General features: G+C 41.2%; 1 protein-coding gene, 1 non-coding gene and 1 pseudogene across 12 annotated transcripts in view; 1 reads left to right on the top strand and 2 right to left on the bottom strand.

Annotated features, from left to right (window-relative positions):
• Positions 1-26008, top strand: part of PHC3 (polyhomeotic homolog 3) — a 95216-nt gene that overhangs the window by 13600 nt on the left and 55608 nt on the right. For 8 of the 11 annotated variants that reach the window (XR_008523201.2, XM_063721579.1, XM_009239515.4 and 5 more), the window contains 2 exon segments: positions 20021-20179; positions 23512-23610. The exons of 2 other annotated variants lie outside the window; for them this stretch is intronic. Coding sequence is in view for 8 of the 9 variants with exons in the window: in XM_063721579.1 (XP_063577649.1) it covers positions 20021-20179; positions 23512-23610 (258 nt within the window). In the remaining variant the exon portion in view is untranslated. 11 annotated transcript variants of the gene reach the window in all.
• Positions 6888-6945, bottom strand: LOC112132866 (U7 small nuclear RNA; annotated as a pseudogene).
• Positions 19305-19411, bottom strand: LOC112132816 (U6 spliceosomal RNA). Its single transcript, XR_002914536.1, has one exon. It is a non-coding gene; the product is annotated as a U6 spliceosomal RNA (small nuclear RNA).

Genomic DNA, 26008 nt, shown 5'->3' with positions numbered 1-26008 from the left:
AAAATACTGAAGACTCATATTAGTAAGATAAACAGTGAGAATTCACAGAAGTTCTTAGTTGGTAATTTTTAAAACAAAGACTTTTTTTTTTTTTTTTTTTTTTTTGAGATGGAGCCTTGCTCTGTCACCTAGGCTGGAGTGCAGTGGTGTGATCTTGGCTCATTGCAACCTCCGCCTCTTGGGTTCAAGCGATTCTCCTGCCTCAGCCTCCCAAGCAGCTGGGACTACAGGCATACGCCACCATGCCTGGCTAATTTTTGTATTTTAAGCAGAGATGGGGTTTTGTCATGTTGGCCAGGCTGTTCTCGAACTCCTGACCTGAAGTGATCTGCCCACCTCGGCCTCCCAAAGTGCTGGGATTACAAGCGTGAACTACTGCGCCTGGCTATGTTTTGACTTTTAAACACATGAAAATATATTTAACATATCAATAATAAATGTATGTAAAAAGGCTGGGCATGTTGGCTCATGCCTATAATCCCAACACTTTGGGAGCCCAAGGCATGCGAATGAAACCCCATCCCTACAAGCAAAATACAACAACAAAAAGTTAGCCGGATGTGGTAGCAAGCGCCTGTAGTTCCAGCTACTTTGGAGGCTGAGGTGGGAGGCTTGCTTGAGTCCAGGAGGTCAAGGCTGCCGTGAGCTGAGATCACACCGCTGCACTCCAGCCTGGGTGACAGAGCAAAACCCTGTCTAAAAAAATAGAAATATATGTACAAATAACAATGAAGTACTGTTTTCATCTGTCAAGAGTAGAAAACAAGGAAAAACATTTACACAATACCTATTGTTGGCAAGAATGTGAAAAAGTAGGTATACACTATTAGTGGTAATATATATTGGTGCAACTCTTCTTTTGGAGGGTTATTTGGCAGTGTGTGTTACACTTTAAAACGTACATGCCCCTGCTGAGAATGGTGGCTCATGCTTGTAATCCTAGTGCTTTGGGAGGCTGAGGTGGGGGGATCACTTGAGTCTAGCAGTTTGAGACCAGCCTGGCAACGTAGACCCATCTAATAAAAAGAAATTAGCCAGGTGTGGTGGTGTGTGCCTGCAGTCCCAGCTGTTCAAGAGGCTGAGGCAGGAGAATTGCTTGAGCCTAGGAGTTTGAGGCTACAGTGAGCTATAATTGTGCCACTGCACTCTAGCCTGCGCAACAGTAGGAGGCCCTGTTTCAAAAAAAGCCAAAATAATCTGTGCGTACCCTTTCATATAGCAATGTCACTTTTAGTGACATAATTAAAAATGACCTAGATAATTATGCCCATATGCATGATGTATAATAGTGAAAAATTATAAATAATATAAATGCCCATTAATGGAGGATTAGTTAAATAAATGATAGGTAATTCCTACAGTAGAATACTATAGCTACTAAAAAATGCTGTATATGTGTCTACAGAGAGACTTGGATTTTCATTATGTATGGAGTGTAAAAAGCAAGAATATATTGTGTAAGCTTGTTTAACTTATTTATTTTGGTTATTCTATTTGCAGTCTAAAATTATTATTTGGGGCCAGACGCAGTGGCTCATGCCTGTAATCCTAGCATTTTGGGAGGCTGAGGCAGGCAGATCACTTGAGGTCAGGAGTTTGAGACCAGCCTGGCCAACATGGTGAAACCCCATCTCTATTAAAAATCAAAAATAAGCCTTCCATGGTGGCATGTGCCTATAATTCCAGCTACTTGGGAAGCTGAGGCAGGAGAATTGCTTGAACCCAGGAGGCGGAGGTTGCAATGAGCTGAGATCACACCACTGCACTCCATCCTGGGCAGTAGAGCAAGACTCCATCTCAAAAAATAAAAATAAATAAAATTATTATTTGGTGGTTCTTTATATATTCTGTTTATTTGGGGAGACTTTTTTTTTTTTTTAATTTGTTTTAGGTATGCTCATTGTTGCTTATTTGAACCATTTTAAGAGATGGGTCTCACTGTGTTGTCCAGTTCGGCCTCCAACACTTGGGCTCAAGTGATCCTCCTGTCTTGGCTTCCTAAGTAGCTGGAACTACAGGTGCATGCTACTGGGCCTGACTTCTTTGAAGCATTTTTATGATGGCTACTTTGTCATGTAATTCTTTTTTTTTTGTTTGTTTGTTTTGAGACAAGGTCTCGCTCTGTCACCCAGGCTGGAGTACAGTGGCATGATCTTGGCTCACTGCAACCTCCACCTCCTGGGTTCAAGCAATTCTCATGCCTCACCCTCCCAAGTAGCTGGAATTACAGGCGTTTACCACCATGCCCGGCTAATTTTTGTATTTTTAGTAGAGACAGGGTTTCTCCGTTTTGGCCAGGCCAGCCAGTCTTGAACTCCTGACCTCAAGGGATCCACCCGCCTCAGCCTCCCAAAGTGCTGGGATTACAGGCATGAGCCACTGTGCCCAGCCTTCATCATATAATTCTGATATCTTTGTTATCTGGGTGTTGGCTTCTATTGGTTGTCTTTTTCGTTCATTTTGAGGTTTTCCTGGTTCTGGATGTGATGAGTGATTTTTTATTGAACCTTGGATGTTTTTAGTATTATGTTGTGTGACTGGTGATCTCATTTGACCTTTTTATTTTGGCTGTTTCTCAAAGGGAGAGTGTGCTGCCTTAATGCAATATGAGGGTGCAAGTATGAGTCCCCATACGGCATGAAGTACAGGGGGTACAAGTACAGGTTCCCCATTTATCCTCCATTGACACTTGGAGGGATGTTCCTCTTAATTGCTAAGCTGGGGTGGGAGTTCTGGCTCCTCACTAGGCTGCTACTGAAGCCTCTCTATCTAGAAGGAATAGGAGTACCTTTTACTCTTCCCACATGGTCTCCGCTGAGACCACAGGGTGCATTGGGGTGCTGGTGGTGGTTTATTATCACCTGGCTAGTATGAAAGTCCGGTTCTCTATATGGCCTACTCTGACATGAACCTGTTGGAGGGGTTGAGGGAGTTGGAAAATCAAGTTCTTTGCAGACATGGGTGGGGCCACAGTTTTTTTCTGTAGTATTTGGTTGGAGTAGAGTAATTATTGTCTAAAAGTTTTCTGTGTTGCACGGCTGTCCCTTTCCTGGTCCTTTGGTTAAAAAGAGCAGGCTTTTGTTGGGGATTTTTGTTTGTGCCTGTGGTGTTTCTGGATTATTGAGTTTTTCATTTCCACCCTCCAAGTGTGGGTTATAAGAGGTAAAATGAAAATCCAGAGAATTCATTACCATGTTGTTTACTTGGTCCTGAGGTCTGTAGCCAGTCTTTGTATTTTTTCCTTTACCTTTTGGGGTCGTCTTAGGTTTATTTTATATGTAACATAAGAGTTTTTAGTTGTTCTTGGCAGGAGGAATAGGGAAAAGTATGTCTACTCCATTTTTTTGGAAGCAGAATTCTTGTCATTTAACTTATTTTTTAAAAGTTATTTGCGTGTATCCATTTGATTACGCAAGCAGAAGATCTGTAATGGGTGCACAACAAACTGTTATTAGTGGTCATCTCTGAGGAAGGAGGTTGAAGAGCTTTATTTTGTTAATTTTTATATCGTCTAAATAAAATTGAACAAACTGTTGTTGCCTAAGGAATAGATAACACAGATATATAGAGTAAAAGTGACTACCTCCCTTCAGTAGTCCCATTTTCTCTCACAAAGTTTTGTTTAAAGCTCTCCTGTATTTGTTTGTTTGTTGGTTTGTTTTTGTTAGGAGATACTATCTCACTCTGTTGCCCAGGCCGGAGTGCAGTGGCATGATCATAGCTCACTGCAGCCTCAAATTCTCAAGCAATTCTCCTGCCTCAGCCTACTGAGTAGTTGGGATTACGGGTGCATGCCTCCACACCCAGCTATTTTTGTTTGTTTTTTTATAGAGAAGGGGTCTCGCTGTGTTGCTCAGGCTGGTCTTTAACTCCTGGCCTCAAGCATCCTCCTGCCTTGGCCTCCCAAAATGCTGGGATTATAGGCGTGAGCCACTGTGCCTGGCCTGCTTTCCTATATTATTACTATGCCTGCCTGCCTGCCTTCTTGCCTGCCTGCCTTCCTTTTTTTTTTTTTTTTTTTTTTTTTTTTTTTGACAGAGTCTTGCATTGTTGCCCAGGCTGGAGTGCAGTAGCATGATCTCAGCTCACTGCAACCTCCACCTCCCAGATTCAAGAGATTCTCGTGCCTCAGCCTCCCGAATAGCTGGGATTACAGGCGCCCACCACCATGCCTGGCTAATTTTTGTATTTTTAGTAGAGACGGGGTTTCACCGTGTTGGCCAGGCTGGTCTTGAACTCCTGACCTCAGGTGATCGGCCTGCTTCGGCCTCCTGAAGTTCTGGGATTACAGGTGTGAGTCACCATGCCCGGCTGACTATGCATTTCTATACATAAATGTAAATGGGCTTTTAGTTAATTTTGTTTGTTTTCATGTGAGGGCAGTGCCATCACACACGCACACACACACACACACACACACATTCTTTCTTTACTAAATATTTGGGAATTTTCAGATGGAAAGGATTATGTGGCTGAAAACTACAATCATAAGTCTGAGTGACTTAAGGGCTATGTATATATCATTCTCTTTCCTTGTTGCATTTTGGCCCTATAACTACATGAATCCCTGATATTTTGGCTTCAACTCACTGTACTATTCTATCAGAAAGGGAAAAAACTTTTTTTTTTTATGGCTTTCTAGTTATGATGCTAGACAAGATGAGCTTTTGAAGCCCAGTTTTATGACTTTGTTCATTCATGCATTCACTCATTCAGTCATCAAATATTTATCGAGCATTTAATATTTGCCAAATCCTCTTCTAGGTGCTGAGGATACAGTACCACAACAAACAAATCTCTTTCCTCATGGAGCTAGGGATAGACGAACATTAAACAAGTACATAGTATGTCAGATGATGGTAAGTGAAAGAGAAAAATAAAGCAAGGAAATAAAAAAATAAAGGAGAAAAATAAAGCAATGGGGGAATATGCCATTTTAATTAGGATGGTCAGGGAAAGCCTTGTTAATAGAGGTGGCCTTTTTAAGGATGGTGAGGAGGGCAGACATGCACAGGGAACAGAAAGGAGGACAGTGTGGCTGGAGTGGAATGAGAGAGTGGGAGTGTGGTTTAGAGATGACATCAGAGACGTAATTGTAATCCTAATTATGAGGAAATTATAAGACCTTTGGGTTTTAGTAAGTATGAGTTGGGAAGCTATTGGAGAGCTGTTCTGGTATGGAAGTGACATGATCTCAAATTGGTTTTTGAGAGTAGGTTCTAGGGGTCAAAGACAGAAGCATGGAGTTAAATGTTCGTGTAATAATTCAAATGGAGAGATATTGGCAGTTTGGATCATGATGGTGATATTAGAGGTGGTGAAAAATAGTTAGCCAGATTTTGAATTTTTTTTAACATTTAATTATAGAAATTTGGATATGTTTTGAAAGGAAAGCTAACACAAGATATGCTGATGCATTGAATAAAAGATGTGAGGAGTCAAGGATGACTCCATAGTATTTTGGCTCAAGCATCTGGAAAAATTGGGAGCTAAAGGAGGTATTGGAGAAGAAAATTAGGAGTTTGATTTTGGACATGTTAAACTTATAATGTGTATTAGACACCCACCTATAGTATTGAGTAGGCATTGGTTATGTGAGTTTGGAGTTCATGTGGGAGGTTTCATGATTAATGATGTCTCATGTGGCTCCTTCAACATTCATGTCACAAGAGTACTTGATGACTTCACTACTGTTCATGGTGTGATGAGAGAAAGTTGAGTAGAATGGAGGAGATGAGGGACTTGGGTTCTAATCTTAGATTCTGTGACTGACTGTTAATGTGACTTATGGCAAGTCATTTAACCTCCCTGCCTGCCAATTTTCTGTAAAATTAAATTGTCTAATTAAATGGTTTTAGTCTTTTCATCCAGATATCCTAGGATCTGTATCAAAGAGAAAGTTCAGGAAATGATGCTATGGACTGAATTATGTCCCCTATATTCATATGTTGAAGCCTAACTCGTGACTGTATTAGAGATAGGACCTTTAGGGATGTGATAGAAGTTAAAGAAGTCATAAGAGTGGAGCCCTGATCTGACAGAACTGATTCGAAGAAGAGACACTGGCAATTTCTCTGCTATGTGAGGACACAGTGAGAAGGTGGCAGTCCGCAAGCCAGGAGGAGAGCCTACACCAGAAACTGAATCTGTGGGCACTTTAATTTTGGACTTCCCAGCCTCTAAAAGTGTGCAAAATAAATTTCTGTTGTTTAAGTCAGGGGTCAGGCCATGGACCGGTACTGCTTTGTGGCCTGTTAGGAACTGGGCCTCACAGCAGCAGGAGAGTGGTGAGTGAGCAAGCATTATCGCCTGAGCTCTGCCTCCTGTCAGATCAGTGGCAGCATTAGATTCTCACAGGAGCGTGAACCCTATTTTGAACTGCACATGGGAGGGATCTAGGTTTGAGAATCTAATGCCTGATGATCTGAGATGGAACAGTTTCATCCCAAAACCCATTTTCCCCACCCTCTCTGTGGAAAAATTGTCTTCCATGAAACCGATCCCTGGTGCCAAAAAGTTTGGGGACCACTGGTTTAAGTGACCCAGTGTGTGGTATTTTATTATGGCAGCCTCCATAGACCGACAGATTGGGCTATGGGCCTTACCTTATGTAAGGTTTAGCCAGCCAGAGCAGTTCTGTGATGTTTGAATCTCAAGTTCTGAATAAGACTGTTTATTAATAAGAAAAAAGTTTGAGAACTAGTGGTTTAGATGTTAATCTAGGATTATGTGAGAGTTTCTTAAATAGTTTATATGTGTTATAAAAATACATGTGCCCATCACATAGTAGGTACTTAAAAAATACTTGTTGAAAGATGTATCGTAGGTAATAAGTATCAACTAGAATATGTAATGATATTAATGCTCTTTTTGTATGTTTGTTTTTTATGGGCTTCCCAGCAAAAAGCAGAAAGCCTGCTAAATTCTAAAAGAACTGTAACACTATTAATGTTAACTATTTTTTTGTTTTTTTGAGACTGAGTCTTGCTGTGTCACCCAGGCTGTAGTGCAGTGGCACGATCTTGGCTCACTAGAACCTCTGCTTCCCGTGTTGAAGCGATTCTCCTGCCTCAGCCTCCTGAGTAACTGGGATTACAGGTTACCCACCACCACACCCAGCTAATTTTTTTTTGTATTTTCAGTAGAGACAGGGTTTCACTATGTTGCTCAGGCTGGTCTCAAACTGCTGACCTCAGGTAATCTGCCTGTTTTGGCCTCCCAAAGTGCTGGGATTACAGGCATGAGCCACCATGCCCGACCTAATGTTAATTCTTGATTATTACAATGCAGAGAATTATTTTAGGATATATTCTAATTGCCTGAGATTGGGTTATAGAAGAGTTTCTAATCCTGACCCCAGTAATGAGATTCTTTGGTTGCCCATTATAGCAAATATGTGTATTGTCCAACATTGTGCTGCTTACTCTGGTGGTACACGTAAGTCAAAGTTTCTTCCCTCAGGGAGTATGCATTTGAAGAATTATGCTTAGATATATCAAACAGTAAATAATATAATAGTATATAATCAAGTGGTAAATGTCATCGGAGTTAACAGAAAAGAGATCTTTGAGGATTGTATTATAGTAGCTGAGGAACGCTAAACTTTTAAAACAGGTAGAGTTTGCAGAGAAGAGGTCTCACTGTGAGATCATGATCCTGAGACAGCAGAGGTTAGATTCAGGGATTCATTACTACGTGGGATTCTATGTTAGTCTTCCACATTCCTGAGGACAGTCTATGCCAGTACTTTTTTATTGAGTGCCTACTTGGTGTCAGGTGCCAAGGATTGAAAGTGAACAAAGGTTTTAGAGTATAATGAGGATACAGACAAGTAAATAGTCAAAGGACAGTATGATAAGAATTTTGTTTTGCTGGAGTATCTTATAACTTTCTTTTAAAGGCTATGGGGAAGAAAAACTAAATCTTTGTGGGCTTGAAAATTACATCTTCTTTTTTTATAATTATCTTTACATGAATTCTGTATTGAAAATATTTTTTCTGAGGAAATTTGAAAGCAAAGATTACTTTTTTCAAAATTTTAGTATTGCTGAAGAAAAGGTTGTTGTTAGTTTCATTATCATTCTTCTGGGGTAACTGCCTGTTCTTTCTTCCCAGAATCTTTGAGGTTTGCGTGTTTGCTTTAGTTTTTTATTTTGTAGTTTCATGGCAATGTGTCTAGATGTCATTGTGTAGGACACCTGTTGGGCCCTCTCAGTGTGAAACTAGGTTTTTAATGATCATGTATGTGAAACTAAACAAATCTGCAAGAAGTTAATTTTGTTCTTTAATGATCATATATGTGAAACTAAACAAATCCACGAGAAATTAATTTTCTGTTTTCTCTTTCTGGAGCTCTTGGTTGAATGTTGACCTTTCTGGATTGATCCTTTATCTTGTTTACCTTTTCACTTACTGCCTTTTTTGTGTGTGGGATATTTCCTTAACTTTTTCTTTTAGCTCTTTCTTTGACTTTTTAAAAAAATTTTAGTTCAGCCACTATTTCTAATTTCTCAGAGCATTTTCTTGTTTTCTCATTGTTCTTTCAAACTAATATTCCATTTTTCTATTATGGATAAAATACTTTGGATCTCTGTTATGCTATTTATCAGATTTTTTTTTTTTTTGAGACGGAGTCTCGCTCTGTCTCCCAGGCTGGAGTGCAGTGGGGCGATCTCGGCTCACTGCAAGCTCCGCCTCCCAGGTTCACGCCATTCTCCTGCCTCAGCCTTCCGAGTAGCTGGGACTGCAGGCGCCTGCCTCCACGCCTGCTAATTTTTAGTGGAGACGGGGTTTCACCATGTTAGCCAGGATGTTCTCGATCTCCTGACCTTGTGATCCACCTGCCTTGGCCTCCCAAGGTGCTGGGATTACAGGCGTGAGCCGCCATGCCCGGCCCAGATTTTATTTTACTTTTATTTTCACTTTTTTTTTTTTCAAGACAGGTTCTCACTTTGTTGTCTATGCTCGAGTGCAGTGGTGCTAATATGGGTTATTGCAACTGCCGCCTCCCAGGCTCAAGTGATCCTCCCTGCTCAGCCCCTCAAGTAGCTGAGATTATAGTCGTGTGCCACCACACCTGACTAATTTTTGTATTTTCTGTAGTGTCAAAGTCTTGCCATGTTGCCCAGGCCGGTCTCGAACTCCTGAGCTCAAGTGATCCACCTGCTTTGGCCTTCCAGAGTGCTGGGATTACAGGTGTGAGCCACTGTGCCTGGCCTATCAGGTTTTTTTTTTCTTTTTTTAAATTTTTCTTTTTTGAGATGGAGTCTCACTCTGTCGCCTAGGTTTGAGTGCAGTAGCGTGGTCTTGGCTCACTGCAACCTCCGCCAGCCAGGTTGAAGCGATTTCTCCTGCCTCAGCCTCCCAAGTAGCTGGGATTACAGGTGCCTGCCACTATGTCCAGCTAATTTTTTGTATTTTTAGTGGAGATGGGGTTTCATCATGTTGGCAGGCTGGTCTCGAACTTCTGACCTCGTGATTCGCCTGCCTCGATTTTTTGTTGAGATGGAGTCTCTGTCGCCCAGGCTGGAGTGCAGTGGCGCGATCTCGGCTCGCCGTGCCTGGCCTGCATTGAGTATTTAATTAAGGATCACATACTGCATTGAAGACTCTTTTTTCCTTTTAATATAAAAATAGACTTCCTTTTTTTTCTTTCATGACGTTTGAAGAGCTCAGGTCAGCTTACCTTATGGAATTTCCAATAGTCTAGATTTGTCTGATTGTTTCCTCAATCCTTTTTTACTGTATTAATTGCTATTTCAGTGGGGTTTAGTAGGAGGGATAAGCAAATGGTTTGTTTCTTTATTATCTTTACTTATTGGTTGTAAATACGATTTATAATGAGTATATAATGTTCTACCATTTTTAAAAACTACTTTTCTCTTGCTGGTGGTTTTAATTTTTCCATGTTTTTGCTAATATAAGTAAACTTGCATTGACTATTTTATTATACATATTTGTATATATTTTTAGTTATTTTCTTCTTAAAAATTTCCTGAGAGTATATTCAGCGGGTCAGTGAGATTGTTTTCAGATCAAGAACCTTAAAACTGTTCAGTTTTCTCAAACAATGTCCAAATCACATCAGCCACATATCAGAGTCCATTTGATATATTTATATTATATAGGGGATGTAAATTTACCTGAGAGAAAATCATTTGCTTATAATCAGTCATTCTCAGTTTTCTACTGCTAGTGTCCTCATCCTCTATTATCTCATTCAGGGAGTTTTTTTAGGCTTCAGAACTCATTGTTTTCAAGGATTCTTTAAAATATAATTTTAAGTGATTGGGTGTAGAAGCCTTTTCCAAAACCTAATACTAGTGTGAGATAAAACTGTAGCCTGAATATTTGTATGGTTGCAAGCAGCTTTACTGCATTTTTGTAAAATATTCCAACAGTACAGAAAAAGTAAAAAAGTTATTAAGTTCCCTAAAGCCTCCTTTCCCTTTCAGTCCCTCTGTCTTCTTAGTTGGTTCTATACCCCTCCAGATCTTACCCTATGTATTATGGACATATATGTCATAGAGAAGTGTGCATATATGCATTTAGCACTCTTTTTTACACATTGTAAACACAGGTATTCTGCATTTTGTTTTTTTCCCTTAACAGTGTGTCTTGAGATCTTTTTATGTTTGCAGACAGATACCAGTCTCACTTAAGCTGCTGTGTGGGGTGGCACAGTGTGAATGGATTTTATTTTATATAACCATCCCTGTTGCTGGACATTTTAAATTATTTCCAATATTATAATTGTTTTGACATTGCAAGTTTTCTTTCTAGGATGTCAAAATCTGAAAACATTGGGAGGCTGTGAGGTTTTTTATGTTTGTTTTATTTTCACCAGCTTGTATTGCAGAAAGTAGAAGTAATGTTTTTCTAAAATAAATAGGATAGGTATTTTATTTCTTTGATTTATTAAAAACACGTAGTCTCAGCCCGGTACGGTGGCTCACGCCTGTAATCCCAGCTACTCAGGAGGCTGAGGCAGGAGAATTGCTTGAACCCGGGAGGCGGAGTTTGCAGTGAGCCAAGATGGCGCCACTGCACTCCAGCCTGCGCGACAGAGTGAGATTCTGTCTCAAAAAAAAAAAACATGTAGTCTCTTAAAAAGAAAATTCTTCATGGATAGCTATTACTACTTAAAAGTCCAGATGCAATGGCTCACACCTATAATCCCAACACTTTGGGAGGCTGAGGCGGGTGGATTGCTTCAGGTCAGGAGTTCCAGACCTGGCCAACATGGCGAAACCCGTCTCTATTAAGAATACAAAAATAGCTCTCCCCCTCCCCCTCCCCCCCCTTTCTTTCTTTGGTCTCCCTCTCCTCCTTTCTTCGATCTCCCTCTGTTACCGAAGCTGGACTGTACTGCTGTGATCCCAGCTCGCTGCAACCTCCCTGCCTTGGGCTCCTGTGATTCCCCTGCGCGCCGCCACACCTGACTGGTGTTTGTATTTTTGGTGGAGACGGGGTTTCGCCGTGTTGACCGCGCTGGTCTCCAGCTCCTGGCCTCGAGTGATCTGCCCGCCTCGGCCTCCCGAGGTGCTGGGATTGCAGACGGAGTCTCGCTCACTCAATGCTCAATGTTGCCCAGGCTGGAGTGCAGTGGCGTGATCTCGGCTCGCTGCAACCTCCACCTCCCAGCCGCCTGCCTTGGCCTCCCAAAGTGCTAAGATTACAGCCTCTGCCCTGCCGCCACGCCGTCTAGGAAGTGAGGAGCGTCTCTGCCTGGCCGCCCATCGTCTGGGATGTGAGGAGCCCCTCTGCCCGGCCGCCCCCTCTGGGAAGTGAGGAGCGCCTCTGCTGGCTGCCCCGCCTGGGAAGTGAGGAGCGCCTCTGCCCGGCCGCCCAACGTCTGGGAAGCGAGGAGCGCCTCTGCCTGGCCGCCCTGTCTGGGAGGTGAGGAGCGCCTCTGCCCGGCCGCCACCTCGTCTGGGAGGAAGTGAGGAGCGCCTCTGCCCGGCTGCCCCATCTGGGAATTGAGCGCCTCTACCCATCCGCCCCGTCTGGGAAGTGAGGAGCGCCTCTGCCCAGCCGCCCCGTCTGGGAGGTGAGGAGCGCCTCTGCTGGCCGCCCCGTCTGGGAAGTGAGGAGCGCCTCTGCCCGGCCGCCCTGTCTGGGAGGAAGCGAGGAGCGCCTCTGCCCGGCCGCCCCGTCTGGGAAGTGAGGAGCGCCTCTGCCCGGCCACCCTGTCTGGGAGGTGAGGAGCGCCTCTGCCCGGCTGCCACCCCGTCTGGGAGGAAGCAAGGAGCGCCTCTGCCCCGCCGCCCCGTCTGGGAAGTGAGGAGCGCCTCTACGTGGCCGCCCCGTCTGGGAAGTGAGGAGCGCCTCTGCCCGGCCGCCCCGTCTGGGAAGTGAGGAGCACCTCTGCCTAGCCACCCCTGTCTGGGAGGTGAGGAGCTTCTCTGCCCGGCCGCCCGTCTGGGAAGTGAGGAGCGCCTCTGCCCAGCCGCCCTGTCTGGGAAGTGATGAGCGCCTCTGCCCGGCCGCCCCGTCTGGGAGGAGAAATTCTTCTGCCTTGGGATGCGGTTGATCTATGGCCTTGCCCCCAGCCCCGTGCTCTCTGAAACATGTGCTGTGTCAACTCAGAGTTAAATGGATTAAGGGCGGTGCAAGATGTGCTTTGTTAAACAGATGCTTGAAGGCAGCATGCTCGTTAAGAGTCATCACCACTCCCTAATCTCAAGTACCCAGGGACACAAACACTGTGGAAGGCCGCAGGGACCTCTGCCTAGGAAAACCAGAGACCTTTGTTCATGTGTTTATCTGCTGACCTTTTCTCCACTATTATCCTATGACCCTGCCATATCCACCTCTCCGAGAAACACCTAAGAATGATCAATAAATACTTAAAAAAGAATACAAAAATTAGCCATGCGTGGTGGTGGGCGCTTGTGGTCGCAGATACTCAGGAGGCTGAGGCAAGAGAAGCACTTGAACCCAGGAGGCGGAGGTTGCAGTGAGCGGAGATTGTGCCACTACACTTCAGTCCGGGCAGCAGAGCGAGACTCCGTCTCAAGAAAAAAAAAAAATTCTACATAGGGCCGGATATGGTGGCTCACGCCTGTAATCCCAGCACTTTGGGAGGCCAAGATGGGAGAATCACTTGAGCCCAGAAGTTTGAGACCAGCCTGAACTACATAGACCCCATCTCTTTTCTTAATAAAATAAAAATAAAATTTCTATATAGCATTTTACACTACTGATATTTGAAATACCACATAGCAGTTCCCACTAAATAATGAGGCAATACTATTTATAAGCTGCTTTAACATGATAAAAGCAAATTAATATACTAAGGTAAGCATTAAAGAGAAAAATAGCATTTCCTCTCTGATTCTAAAATTAATATCTACATAGAAAAGTTAAAAACTTTAAAAAAAGTAATACCGGATTTTACTCCTAGAAGGCATTATATATACACCTTTAACATTTTGGTGACTGTTCTCACAGGTAGTGGTGCATGGGTGTGTGTGTTTCTATATTGAGTCTAGTCATATATCATGTTATGAGTATGTGTTATTGTGTGTATATCCAATGCAGTCATTTTTCTTAACTTTTTTTTTTTTGAGACAGGGTCTCACTCTGTCACCCAGGTTGGAGTGCAGTGCTGCAATCTCGGCTCACTGCAACCTCCGCCTGCCAGGCTCAAGCGATCCTCCCAGCTCAGCCTCCTGAGTAGCTGGGACCCTGACAGGTGTGCGCCACAATGCCTGGCTAATTTTTTGTATTTTTGGGTAGATACAGGGTTTCATCATGTTGACCAGGCTGGTCTCGAACTCCTGAGCTCAAGCTATCCACTTGTCTCAGCTTCCCAAAGTGCTGGGATTACTGGCATGAGCCACTATGCCTGGCCATCTTTCTTAACATGTTTTTCACATTTGTGATACATATACACACACAGATATTTGTATGTAACTATATGAATGATACTCTACATGTTATTTTGCTGTCTTTTTACTCAGCAGTGGACATAAAAATCTTTTAATGCCACTGAATACAGATACATCACTCTTTTAATGTGAAATGTTTCTCTATTTAGGGTATACCTGATTGATTCTGATCAGTCAAACGGTAGAGGCAACTCTCAAATGGACTTTGGCTATGGGTAGTAATCAGTTGGAAATTCCTTTTGAGGACATTAACAGGTGGTTGGGAGTTAAGTGGCTTTTTCTGAAAGACTTGTTTCTTTCTGGTGACTCGTAGAATTAGTGTCAGTGGGGAGACAGCTTGCAGTAATCGGGCTCAGTGAGTGAGTTTCTTTGTGGAGTGTGACTTGAGATATGAAGTGACAGGATTGGTCAGGGTCTTCAGTGAAAGGGAATTAGGAGTGTTGGGATGGAACTGATGGAGAAAATAATGGAAACTGGTAAAGACATCTGGTTTAGGTCAGCAGAGCAACACAGGAAAAAGGAGAGCCTTATCAGTTGTGGAAAGGAAGGACAGTTTTTTAGTTAGGCTAGCTAGGGAGACGGACTTCTTGCAGAGGTGGCTACTGTTCTGTTGGCCTTCATGAGTTGGATGTTATTAGTAGATAGCTGCTTTTGAAATATTACTTGTTATGTGGAACTTAAAAGTAGACACAACACTTGTTCTTTGATCTCACAACTTAGAGTAGAATACAGGTGGTTGGGGAGTTGCTAGTTGTCTTACTTCCTCTTTTCTAAGAAAAAAGCATTCTGTTTGTACTTTGTACTCTACTTCCTTAAAAAGCATTCTCTGGCTTGTTAGCTATCAGCCGATCATTTTTTAAAGAAGACTTTCATTACATTTTTCTTTAAAGAATGTGTAAATATCCTTACTAAGAGTACATTTCTTTCTTACTGTTTTTCGAAAGAATCGCCAACTGAAAAAAAAGTTCTAAGGCATTATTACTGCAGAGTAACCTGAACTAGGGAGCTGTCAGGATATTAAAAAAGCACCCCGAATGCCAAAATACATGAGTCAGAAAAACTTGGGTCCAGTTCTTCCCTGTTGGTGATTTAATCTCTGGAGCAAAGCTTAAATATTGCATGACTATGCTTTAAAATATGAAATATGCCTTAAAATAACATGACATTAATTAACTTAATAAACGTATTGAATGAAGACATTTCGTAGATACTGGATATGTGAAAATGAGTAACACATGGCCCCCACCCTTAAAGAAATTATTATTTAGAAGGATGAGATAGAAATATATGCTAAAAGTATATGGACGGTAACAATTAGGCAAAAAAGAGGGGGAATAGTCAGTTCTGCTTTGGGATATGGTAATGCCTGAAAAAGCTTATTAGAGCAGGTGATTTTTGAGAAGGAGTTGTTCACTATGTAGCTGCAGATGGGCTGGGGCATGGCGGTGGCAAGGATGCTCAATCTAGTCTGGAATATCATCGCCAGTGCCATAGAGGACTGAGATCGTGATACTACACATACCTTGCTATGGTAATGGGAAGGTTGTGTGTGGAGTGGGAGGAGATGATGCTAGAGAGGTTGTCAGGGAAGGTTTAACTTTATCCAGAAGATTTTTTTTTTGGAGACGGAGTCTTGCTCTGTCACCCAGGCTGGAGTGCAGTGGCTCAATCTCGGCTCACTGCAAACTCTGCCTCCCAAGTTCACACCATTCTCCTGCCTTGGCCTTCCCAGTAGCTGGGATTACAGGCGCCTGCCACCATGCCCAGCTATTTTTTTGTATTTTTAGTAGAGATGGGGTTTCACCGTGTTATCCAGGATGGTCTTGATCTCCTGACCTCATGATCCGCCCGCCTCGGCCTCCCAAAGTGCTGGGATTACAGGCGTGAGCCACCGCGCCCAGCCTCAGAAGATTCTTAAATGGGTAATTAATATTAATAATCAGGGAAAGATTATCTGGCAAGTAGAAGGTGACAAGATTCCAGTAAGAGGTATCAGTTTGCAGATATTAAAGTAATCAAGCCAGAAATAACATGGGCCCAAAGTCTCAAACTAAGTGATGAAAAATCAAAATGGAAATTAGGAGACAAAAAGATGTATTAGAAAAAAGACACGTGACTGATTCTGTGTGTGTGGTAAAGGAGAGGGAAGCATCAGGATGACTTCGAGATATTGTGTCTTGGAGAATTTTAGAAAATGCCAGTGCCATTTGAGGAGAAGCTGTTTTAAAAGGAATAATTAGTTTGCTGTTTGAGCATGCTGAGTTTGAGCTGGTAAAAGATACCCAGAAAGATGTGTTCTGTAGGTATTTGGATCTGGAACTTCAAAAAAGGGTTTATAGTTAAGAATCAAGAGTCATCAGGATTGAATTGTTTGAAACTGTGGAAGTAGATACGATAACCTAGGAATTCAAGAAGAAAAGTGTGGTCTGGTGCAGTGGCTCATGCTGGTAATCCCAGCACTTTGGGAGGCTGAGGTGGGGGTATCGCTTGAGCCCAGGAGTTTGAGGCAAGCTTGGGCAACATGATGAAACTCTGTCTCTACAAAAAATAACAAAGATTAGCCGGGTGTGGTGATGCATGCCTGTAGTCCCAGCTACTCAGGAGGCTGAGGTGGAAGGATCATCTGAGTCCAGGAAATTGGGGCTACAGTGAGCCATGATCACTCCACTGCACCCCAGCCTGGGTGACAGAGGGAGACCCTGTCTCAAAGAGAAGAAAAGTGTCAAAGGCAGAGCATGAACATTTTGGGAGTGGGTGCAAAAGAAGAGCTGGTAAAGAAGACTGAGAGGGAATGGTCTGAAAAGAATCCACTGAATTTGTCAGTTAGATGTTGGTGACTATTGTTAAGGTAGTTTCAGTGATGTGTTAGGAATAGGATCTAAATTACAGAATAGGCCGGGCACGGTGGCTCACGCCTGTAATCCCAGCACTTTGGAAGGATGAGGGGGAGGGATCGTGAGGTCAGGAGATTGAGACCATCCTGCCTAACACGATGAAACCCCCTCTCTACTAAAAATACAAAAAAAAAAAAAAAAATTAGCCGGGCATGGTGGTGGGCACCTGTAGTCCCAGCTATTCAGGAGGCTGAGGCAGGAGAATGATGTGAACCTGGGAGGCGGAGGTTGCAGTGAGCCGAGGTCACACCACTGCACTCCAGCCTGGGAGACAGAGCAAGACTCTGTCTCAAAAAAACAAAACAAAACAAAAAACAAACAAAAAAATTACAGAATAATTCTGTATTGTATTAGTGGTATTTATGCATTGATTTATACCTTTAAATATTAAAATAAAAATATGTGATATATATACATTTAGAGAATTAGATAACCAGCTGTCATGTGCCTACTGTATAGTTTTTTAAACTTTTTTATTTTAAAATAATTATAAATTAAATTCCTCTAAATCATAGGAAGATGCAAAACTAGTACAGAGAGGTCCTCCTATATAGACTTCACTCAGCTTCCTCCAGTCACCATTCAGTTTAACAAGTGTCCTGGGTTAGTTCAGATGTTAATGTCTTGGGCTGGGTTATGGAACCGTACAGGGAGTATGGATGTGGATTCTATACCTCTACCTGGTGTAAGCCTGGAGTTTTGATTCTCATAGGTGCCTCCTTACCTGCTTCCACTAGGAGCAGGGCAGATGCAAGCTTCTTTGCTGTTTCTCAGAATGTATGGGTGGAGCTTTTCCAGCTCCTTTTTACATATTGGGCAGCTCTTTTCAGGATTTTGGCTCAAAATAGGGATTTGATTTGTAGCCCTCCCCTGAAATAAGCACAAAGGTGGATCTTCTGGCTCTATAGACCCAAGATACCCTTATAGACTGCCTTAGTGTCAGCTGAGGTGGCATCTCTCTGGCTTTGAGTTTCTTGCTTTCTGGCACCAGGAATTTCCTCTCCCAGCTTATCTCTCCCTTTTGGAGTTCAGCTGTATATTCTAATTTTTTCATGTTGATCTAGCATTTCAGTGATACTGTTTGGTCACATGGATGTATTAGTCCAGTCTGCCTTGCTGCTTGAATAAGAAGTCCAATAAAGTATTCTTATTTTCTAATAAAATATTTATTAATTGTATTCTGTGCTTTGTTCCACAAAAATGATTTGAGGTTGGGTATTATTCTCTCTTTAAAAATATTATTATTATTATTAGTATTATTAGTATTACTATTTGAGACAGAGTCTCGCTCTGTCGCCCAGATTGGAGTGTAGTGGCGCGATCTTGGGTCACTGCAACCTCCGCCTCCCGGGTTCAAGCGATTCTCCTGCCTCAGCCTCCTGAGTAGCTGGGATTACAGGTGCGTGCCATCACACCTGGCTAATTTTTGTATTTTTAGTAGAGATGGGATTTCACTGTGTTGGTCAGGCTGGTCTCAAACTCCTGACCTCGTGATCCGCCCACCTCAGCCTCCCAAAGTGCTGGGATTATAGGCTTGAGCCACCTCACCCGGCCAAAAATATTATTTATTTTTAAAATGGGTAATATATGCATGTGGTCTAAAATTAGAAAGATAAAAAAGAGTATCCTTTTTCTTTTCCCTATTACCCTAGCTACCCCACTCCAATGTCTCTTTATAGATACAACCAGTTACTAGTTTCTTATGCATCCTTCTAGAGGTTAACAATGCACTAGTTTATTGGGGTTTTTTTTTTCTTTTTTTTTTTTTTAGATGGAGTGTCGCTCTGTTGCCCAGGCTGGAGTGCAGTGGCGCAATCTCGGCTCACTGCAAGCTCCGCTTCCCAGGTTCACACCATTCTTCTGCCTCAGCCTCCCGAGTAGCTGGGACTACAGGCATCCACCACCACACCCGGCTAATTTTTTTATATTTTATTTTTTTAGTAGAGACGGGGTTTCACCATGTTAGCCAGGATGGTCTCGATCTCCTGACCTTGTAATCCGCCCGCCTCGGCCTCCCAAAGTGCTGGGATTACAGGCGTGAGCCACTGCGCCCGGCCAACAATGCTGTAGTTTATTCTTTTAACAGAAGTTTTAAACTTTAGTGTTTATAATTTAATTTTGTAGCTAATATTCAGGATTTTTCCATCTGTTTGAGAAGTATTATTTTCTTTTGCTTGAGAGCTTTTGAGTTACAACTTTACACTGGTTATGTGTTACATGTATGTCTTTATATATGTGAATAGATTCTCTGTGTTTTAATTTTTGTTCACAAACTCCTCAGAATGTGACAGAATAAACTGTTGATTAGGATGTTTTAAGTTATGTGGAGTATTAAAATGAAACAGTAGCTCTATTTTTTAATTTTTAATTGACACATAATAACTATACATATTTATGGGATACAGGGTGATATTTGAATACATGTATATCATGTATAGTGATCAAATCAGAGTGGCATATCCATCGTCTCAAACATTGATCATTTCTTAGTGTTGAGAACATACAAAATCCTCTATTAAAACTAATGGAAAGCTTCATGAATTTGCATGTCATTTTTGGGCAGGAGCCATGCTAATCTTCCCTATATTGTTCCAGTTTTAGTATATGTGCTGCAGAAGTGAGCACTGGCCCTAATTTTTCGGAGGTAGTGGAAATGATATTTTAAGATACTAGAAATCTTATTGAAACACGTTGTAGCTATCCTTAAAAATTGTGGCCGGGTGCAGTGGCTCACGCCTGTAATCCTAGCACTTTGGGAGGCTGAGGTGGGTGGATAACCTGAGGTCAGGAGTTCGAGACCAGCCTGACCAACATGGAAAAACCCCGTCTCTAATAAAAATACAAAATTAGCCGGGTGTGGTGGCGTATGCCTGTAATCCCAGCTACTTGGGAGGCCTAGGCAGGAGAATCACTTGAACCCAGGAGGCGGAGGTTGTGGTGAGCCAAAATCGTGCACTTGCACTCCAGTCTGGGCAACAAGAGCGAAACTCCATCTTAAAAAAAAAAAAAAAAAAAAAAAAATTGCCCTGATTACTAACCAATCCATGCCATTGTTTGCATATGTGCAAATAACTGCCCAAAGAAATGAGGGGGTCTGTCAAAGATAAAGGCTTCTCCTTTGGGTTCCTTAGCCACAATTTATACCATTGATTGCCTAACTGCAGCTTGGTGTGAAATTCAGTAACATGGAAGCAAGAAATGGAAGCCTATGACCTAATATGTTTTCTTCCTTAGATCAACCTCTCCACTTCTCCTACACCTGCACAGTTAATAAGCCGTTCCCAGGCTTCCAGTTCTACCAGCGGCAGTATTACCCAACAGACTATGTTACTAGGGAGTACTTCCCCTACCCTAACGGCAAGCCAAGCTCAAATGTATCTCCGAGCTCAAATGGTAAGATATGAGCAACCAAATTTTTTCAGTGTTTAAGGACTTGAGAGATCAAAATGTTTCTTGATTTGATACAATAAGAGGTATTTTTAATATTTAAGAAATGTTTAATTGTGTGTGTGTGCATGCGGGCGTGCCTTCAGCTCTTGTACATTTATGTCATGAAAGATTCTACTTTTAATTAATAGGTCTTCTTGGTATCAAATAGTAATTATTACATTGGGAAGCTAATAGAGATTCAGTTACGTAAGAGTGATTATTTTTTAATATCAAATTCATTGAAAACCTTTTTTTCATATTTTAACATCTCTGAAATTTGGATGCATTTTATAACTGATGGCATCTTGGTACTTACAGTGGTCCATAAAATCATTGCCTGTTTTTGTCAACTTAGATTTGGTGAAATAGAGATGTTAAAAAAACTTCGTTGTTAAAGTATAATTTGTATCCTAGGATTTTCTGAATTCTATATTGGAGTTCCGGATAGTCTCCCAGATGATTCTTAACTTTGGTTTTTCCCATCTCAAATTCTGCAAGGTTATTTGTGTTCTTGTGTTCATTTTGATCTTTTATGAATATAGGAATGTTAATTTGGTTATTCTGTATTTGAGTATCTACTGATTTCCTAATTTAATTGTTGAGCTTCTTTAAGGAATATAGAAATTGGTTGACATGTATTTTATTTGATGTCTTTACAAGAAGCTAGACAAAAGCATTGTCCCTAATATATATTTATATTCTTTTTTGTCCAATGGACTGAATATATATCTGGATCTCCAGTTTTTGTTGTTGTTGTTGTTGTTGTTATTGTTTTTTGAGGTGAAGTCTCACTCTGTCACCCAGGGTAGAGTGCAATGGCGCGATCTCTGCTCACTGCAACCTCTGCCTCCCGGGTTCAAGTGATTCTCCCACCTCAGCCTCCCAAGTAGCTGGGATTACAGGTGCCTGCCACCACACCCAGCTAATTTTTGTATTTTTAGTAGAGACGCGGTTTCACCATCTTGGCCTGGCTGGTCTCAAACTCCTGACCTCGTGATCCACCTGCCTCACCTCCCAGAATGCTGGGATTACAGACATGAACCACCACACCTGGCTTGGATCTTTAGTTTTCTATCTAAAATTGCAAAGTTTCCAATCATTTAACTCATACTATGCTTTAAAATTAGGTTGAACCATTTGAGATGGTTGCTATTTGGCTATTTTTGAACTCTAAAATTAGCAGTTTCATATGGGTCAAACTAAATTGAATATCTTCTTTTTAGGTTTAGTCCTTTCAGGGTGTTGGTACTGGAAATTACCTTTTCAGGAAAGTTATACCATTTGTCCCTTGGTGTCTGTGGTGGATTGTTGCCAGGCCCCACCCTCTCTGTCCCCTAGAAGACCCAAATCTGAGGATGCTCAAGGCATAGTGTTTGCATATAACCTATGTATATTCTCTCATATACTTTATGTCATCATTACATATATTTAGTATAATATGAACATCATTTAAGTAACTGTTATACTATATTGTTTAGGGAATAATGACGAGAAAAATTTGTACATGTTCAATGCAGATGCAGCTATTTTTTTTTAAATGAATATTGTTTTGATCTATAGTTGAATGACGAACCACAGAGCCTTCCATAGATATGGAGGGCTCATCATTGTACTTTGTTGTTGAATTTACTTAGATTTAGTGTATCAAAGAAACTGAAGTTTAAAAGGTCACTTAATTTGTCGTTTAATTTTTCTAGTTTTTTTGGATCCGCATTTGGTTGAACATTTTAATTTAGATAGCAAGAGGAACTGAATAACCCTTGATACAATTTTGAAATAAAGTATTTACACATTCTTTGAAACAACTGTCAAATTTACTAAATTGAATTGGTTTATCTCTGAGTGGATTGTATTGCCTTAGAAATTAATGGTATTTGGCTGGGCGCGGTGGCTCATGCCTGTAATCCCAGCACTTTGGGAGGCAGGTGGATCACCTGAGGTTGGGAGTTCAAAACCAGCCTGACCAACATGGAGAAACCCTGTCTCTATTAAAAATACAAAAAATTACTCATGCCTGTAATCTCAGCACTTTGGGAGGCTGAGGTGGGTGGATCACTTGAGGTCAGGAGTTCAAGACCAGCCTGGCCAACATGGTGAAACCCCGTCTCTACTAATAAAACAAAAATTAGCCGGGCGTTGTGGCATATGCCTGTATTCCCAGCTACTTGGGAAGCTGAGGCAGGAGAATCGCTTGAACCCAGGAGGCAGAGGTTGCAGTGAGCTGAGATCGCATGACTGCACTCCAGCCTGGGTGACAGAGACTCCGTCTCACCAAAAAAAAAAAAAAAAAGAAAAAGAAAAGGAAAAAAAGGAAAGTGATAAGTAAAAAAATTAAATGTCTTTGTTTTTTGATGTGAAGATTTTTTTGCAGGCTCTTTTGTTGTTGAATTTTGACGTGTGACATTGACTTTTAGAATGAATATTTCTTTTTTTTTGAGATGGAGTCTTGCTCTGTCACCCAGGCTACAGTTCAGTGGCATGATCTCAGCTGACTGCAACCTCTACCTCCTGGGTTCAAGGGATTCTCCTGCCTCAGCCTCTTAAGTAGCTGGGATTACAGGCATGAGCCACCACACCCGGCTAATTTTTGTATTTTAAGTAGAGATGGGGTTTCACTGTGTTGGCCAGGCTGGTCTTGAACTCCTGACCTCCAGTGATCCACCTGCCTTGGCCTTCCAAAGTTCTGGGATTACAGGCGTGAGCCACCGTGCCTGGCCATAGAATGAATATTTCTTTACAAATAGTTTTAAAATGAAAGGGCAACCTGGATTTGTCCTTTAGATCCTTTGTAGCTAAGTGAAATATTGGAGTATAGTATGTGGCATAGTTATCCTTATGATAAAAAGAACTGAAAAGACTTTTTTGGTGTTTCTTTTTGTTTCTCACTGAAATTTAATTTGTGTCCCAAAATAGTGACTGTAGTTGTTTACTTTAACTTCCCATTTTAGGAATCCTGCCACAGTTGTTTTGAGCTAGGAAAAATTTAACCATAATAGCTTATTTGAGACACAATTTGGTCTGAGAATTTCATATCACCAAAATATATTTTCTTTTTTGAGTACTGCTTTTTTTTGCACTCATCAGAATCATGAGCTGTTTCAAAAATGTTTATGATTTTTTTTGAGTTCTCTATTATCAGAAACTTCTCTTTGTCATGTAGAACCTTTTGCTGAGGAGGTAATCCTAAACTGCATTGTCTTTCTGTCACAAATTTCAGTCTCTCTTGCCTGCTACACATTGTGTGTGGGACATGTTCTTTTGTCTTAGGGTATTTTTTTGGTTTTCTGTCTGTACAGCTGATTTTCACACCCGCTACCACTGTGGCTGCTGTACAGTCTGACATTCCTGTTGTCTCGTCGTCATCGTCATCTTCCTGTCAGTCTGCAGCTACTCAGGTGAGCTTGTCTAGCTTCATAATGTGTTACTTGAGATCTGGATCCTCAGGTTAAAGTTAAGCATTGCATTTGTGTTTAAGTTACTGATGGTTTCAGTGCTCTTTGTCATGCATTTCAGATTGAAATTTAATAAAATACAATGAGAACTTCAAGAAAATGTTTTTTGTTCTGTAAAAATTATAATACCATTAAACACAGATATTTAGGTTATTTGACATTGGTTGGTCAAGGTTAATGAGAGTTTTTGTTAATGACTTTCTATGTTTAGTTTTATCATAAAGCAGATTTATTTCTCATGTGAGATATATTCTTTTGCTTAGATTCCTTTGCAGTATTCCTTATGTAATAACTAAGTCAAGATGGATTTTAAGTTTGAAAGTGAATTAAACTAGACACATTTAAAATTTAAAAAATTGGTCAGGTGCAGTGGCTCATGCCTGTAATCCCAGCACTTTTTGGAGGCCCAGGTAGGAGGATTGCGTGAACTCAGGCGTTAAAGACCAGCCTGGGCAAAATAGTAAGACCCGGTCTTTACTAAAAATAAAAAAAAATTATTTAAGTGTGGTGCTATGTGGCTGTAATTCCAGCTTTTCAGGAGGCTGAGGCAGGAGGATTGCTCAAACCTGGGAGATTGAGGCTGCAGTGAACTATGATAGTGCCATTGCCTTCCAGTCTGGGTGACACAGTGAGATTAATCATTACAGAAATGCAAATCAAAACCACAATGAGTATCACCATACACTCACTAGAATGGCTGAAATGAAGAAGACTGCTAATACTATATATTGGTGAGAATGCGGAGCATCCAGACTCTCATACATTGCTGGTGAGAGGGTAAAATGGTATAGCCACACGTTGGAAAACAGTTTGACAGTTCCTCTTAAAGTGAAACATACATGTAACGTGTGACTCAGCAGTTCTACTCCTTATGTTTACCCTGAGAGACGTGAAAACACATAAAGACATGTAAATGAATGTTTATAGCAGCGGTACTCAGAATAGCCCCAAAGTGGAAACAACCAAATGTCCTTTAACTGCTGAGTGGATAAACACATTTTGATATATTCTTTTTTTTTTTTTTTTTTTGAGACAGAGTTTTGCTCTTATTGACCAAGCTGGAGTACAGTGGCACCATCTCGGCTCACTGCAACCTCCACCTCCTGGGTTCAAGTGATTCTCCTGCCTCAGCCTCCCGAGTAGCTGGAATTACAGGCGCGTACTACTACGCCTGGCTAATTTTTTTTTTCTTTTTTTTTTTTTTTTAAAGTAGAAACAGGGTTTCACCATGCTAGCCAGGCTGTTCTTGAACTCCTGACCTCAGGTGATCTGCCCTCCTCAGCCTCCCAAAGTGCTGGGATTGCAGGCGTGAGCCACCACGCCTGGCCTTGATATATTCTTACAGTGGAATACTGCTCAGAAACACTGATGAATCTTAAAAAACATGATGTTTAGCAAAAGAACCTTGGTATGAGGGATACATACTCTATGATTCCATTATATGAAATTCTAGAACAGGAAAAACTATAGTGAAAAACAATAAGATTAGTGGTATCTGGGGTAGAAAGTAGGAGGAGATTGATTGGGAAGGGGCATGAGTGAACTTTCATGGTTAAGGTGATGTTCTGTATATTGGTTGGGGTAGTAATTATATGGCATAAACATATGTCAAAACTCATTGTTTTGTTTTATTGTATGTAAGTTACACCACAATAAATTTGACAAGAATGAATTAGAGTGAGTACATTTTAAATGAAAAGAATTGAGTTAGAGTGTTACTTTGCATGATATTGCTGTATTCTGGTATTCTTCATAATATTTTAGACTGCATATGGCAGAAATGGATATTTTAGGGTCATCCTTGGCTTCTTATTTGTAATATAATAGTTCTCAATCTTCTGGTAAAAAATAAAAAATGAGATAGTAATAATATTCCTTGGTATTTTTGATAAAACCTCTATGTATTATTTCATTTACAAATAAAGGCTAATTTTCATGTATTAATTTATAAAGATGATGGTCAGTTAAATTCAGGTTTCTTCTAACTTGCCCTGTCATTCTCTACAGTTAACTTTATTGGACTTTTTTTTCCCCGTATTTATAAAATGAGAACTTTATCTCTGTTAACTTTGAAATTTTTCAGCTCTAAACTTTTTATGTCTCTGTGGAATGAATATGTTGAAGTAATGATCTTCTTTTTAAATTAATTAATTTATTTATTTAGTTATTTAATTTTTGAGATAGGGTCTCACTCTGTCACCCAGGCTGAAGTGCAGTGGCTCAATCATGGTTCATTGTAGCCTCGACCTCCCTGGGCTCAAGCCATCCTCCCACCTCAGCCTGCTGAGTAGCTGGGATTATAGGTGTGTGCCCCCAAACCTGGCTAGTCTTTGTATTTTTT

Source organism: Pongo abelii, chromosome 2 (assembly GCF_028885655.2).
Source record: "Pongo abelii isolate AG06213 chromosome 2, NHGRI_mPonAbe1-v2.0_pri, whole genome shotgun sequence".
In the NCBI taxonomy this organism is placed as follows: Eukaryota; Metazoa; Chordata; class Mammalia; order Primates; family Hominidae; genus Pongo; species Pongo abelii.
The sequence above is the reverse complement of the archived record's forward strand: the minus strand, read 5'-3'. Positions and strand labels throughout refer to the sequence as shown.